Genomic DNA, 1,718 nt, shown 5'->3' with positions numbered 1-1,718 from the left:
CCTCACTCGTCTCTCCCTCGGAGGCCATCTCATCGGGACCATCCGAAGTAGCTATGACTGATCTATCAAAGGAGACAATCGAGTCAGCTTCAACAACTTGAATTACTTGTTCCCACGAAGGGGAATCATCTCTCAATGGTGTGCCAAGCGGTCTCGTCAACCGATCAGAAACATTGTATTGAGAAGGGATATGACGAAATTGCAAATCAATATTAGGACTGCATTCAATAATATCAGAACATGTAGACTTAATTGCGAGTAATCTAGTAAGCTCTGGCTTAGGTAATCGTGAGCGCATCTTCTGGCCGTGGCCAGACAAGACCGCTCTCAAACGGAATAAAGTAATACTACTATCACCGAGGATGACAGACCTCGTGACTTTAGATCTCAATGCCGTAACAATGCTATACAATTGCTCAATACCGAGGCGCATTGCTTCCAATTCTCTCCTGGGAATCGTGCCTCCCGGAGTCACACTGAACTTAGCAAAGAGACGAGCACCCGAGCCGGCTCGAATATCAATAGCAATGCATGCCTCAGAGGCATCGACGAAGACGAATAAAGTAGACACATCAAGATAGCGAGGGGGAAGAATACGATCAGAATGCAGGAATGAGTTACATGCAGTAATGGTACTCAATATAATAGATGCCGTCTCCTCGTCCACAATGTCCGTACCATCTTCGAAGTCCTTCCTCCTCTGCTTCAGGCTCTCATGAGCCAGCCGAGCCGCCCATCTGAGCTCCAAGGACACTTCCGCAAAAAGACCCATGGGGTCGAAGAACTTGCCTGGCAAGTCTTGCCAAATGCTGATCTCAGGGCAGACTCCGTGACCTTGGATTCCTTCGCCAATTCTATCTGTCGCAGCCGCACATCGATAACATCAATTCGCTCGCCACAGAGCCAGTCGTAACCGAGCCAACCTCCTGTTCTGAACTTCTCACTGAGAATCTTCTCCTTAGATACCCCTCGACCTATACAGTCTTCACCCGTGTCGAGATTGGACATTCGCTTGTCCTGGTGGACCTCGAACCCCCGCTCTTCTAATGCGGGAACCACCTCCCGACGAATCTTCGACACCTCAGAGCAACTGTCCCCTCGCAGAAGGACATCGTCGACATAGAAGGAGATAGCTTCGGCCCCGTCCGTCCCCCCGATCTGTTTGAGGATCTTTCCCAAGACCGAGGAGAGGGCCCAAGGGGACCAATTCGTCCCGAAAGGGACATGGATCCACCTTATGATCCTCGACCCGACGCACATCCCCAACCACTTCACATCCGATTCATCGATGTGAACCGACCAGAAGGCCTTCTTGAGGTCCTCACAATCAACTCTCTTTGAGGCTCGCCACTCTAGAATCCGTGACTGTAGGTCCATGTCCGCGGCCTCCTCGTCCCCTTCTTTATTCGTGAAGTTGTTAAGCTCTCGAGCGTCGATGCAGATACGACAGCGTGTGGACTTTCGCTGATTGGCGAAGACCGGAACCCCACACATATAGTGGTAGGCCCACTTCCTCGGGTCCTCCCCCAGTGGGAGTTCCTCGACCGCCCCGGACTTCAAGAGCTCGTCCACGGCCGCTTCATACGCTGCTAACTCTTCAGGTCTCTTGGCCAGCCTCTGTGTGATCTTCAAATCTCGGCCTCTGATGGCATCATAATTCTGCTTAGGTCTACGATCATCAATCCAAGGGACCTTCACGACTGCTGGCCACACTCTTC

At 51.5% G+C, this 1,718-nt stretch overlaps 1 protein-coding gene across 1 annotated transcript; it reads right to left on the bottom strand.

Moving 5' to 3' along the window:
* Positions 1–371: 371 nt before the first annotated feature.
* Pmar_PMAR026631 (conserved hypothetical protein) lies at positions 372–1,494 on the bottom strand (the record flags this gene model as incomplete). Its single annotated transcript, XM_002781267.1, has 2 exons — positions 372–858; positions 924–1,494. Coding segments are annotated over 2 exons (1,058 nt in total), but the record flags the coding sequence as incomplete, so codon positions are not given.
* Between the last annotated feature and the right edge of the window lie 224 nt (positions 1,495–1,718).

The sequence above is a fragment of the Perkinsus marinus genome (assembly GCF_000006405.1).
Source record: "Perkinsus marinus ATCC 50983 genomic scaffold scf_1104296942986, whole genome shotgun sequence".
Taxonomy (NCBI): domain Eukaryota; phylum Perkinsozoa; order Perkinsida; family Perkinsidae; genus Perkinsus; species Perkinsus marinus.
This window is presented reverse-complemented; position numbering and strand designations above follow the sequence as displayed.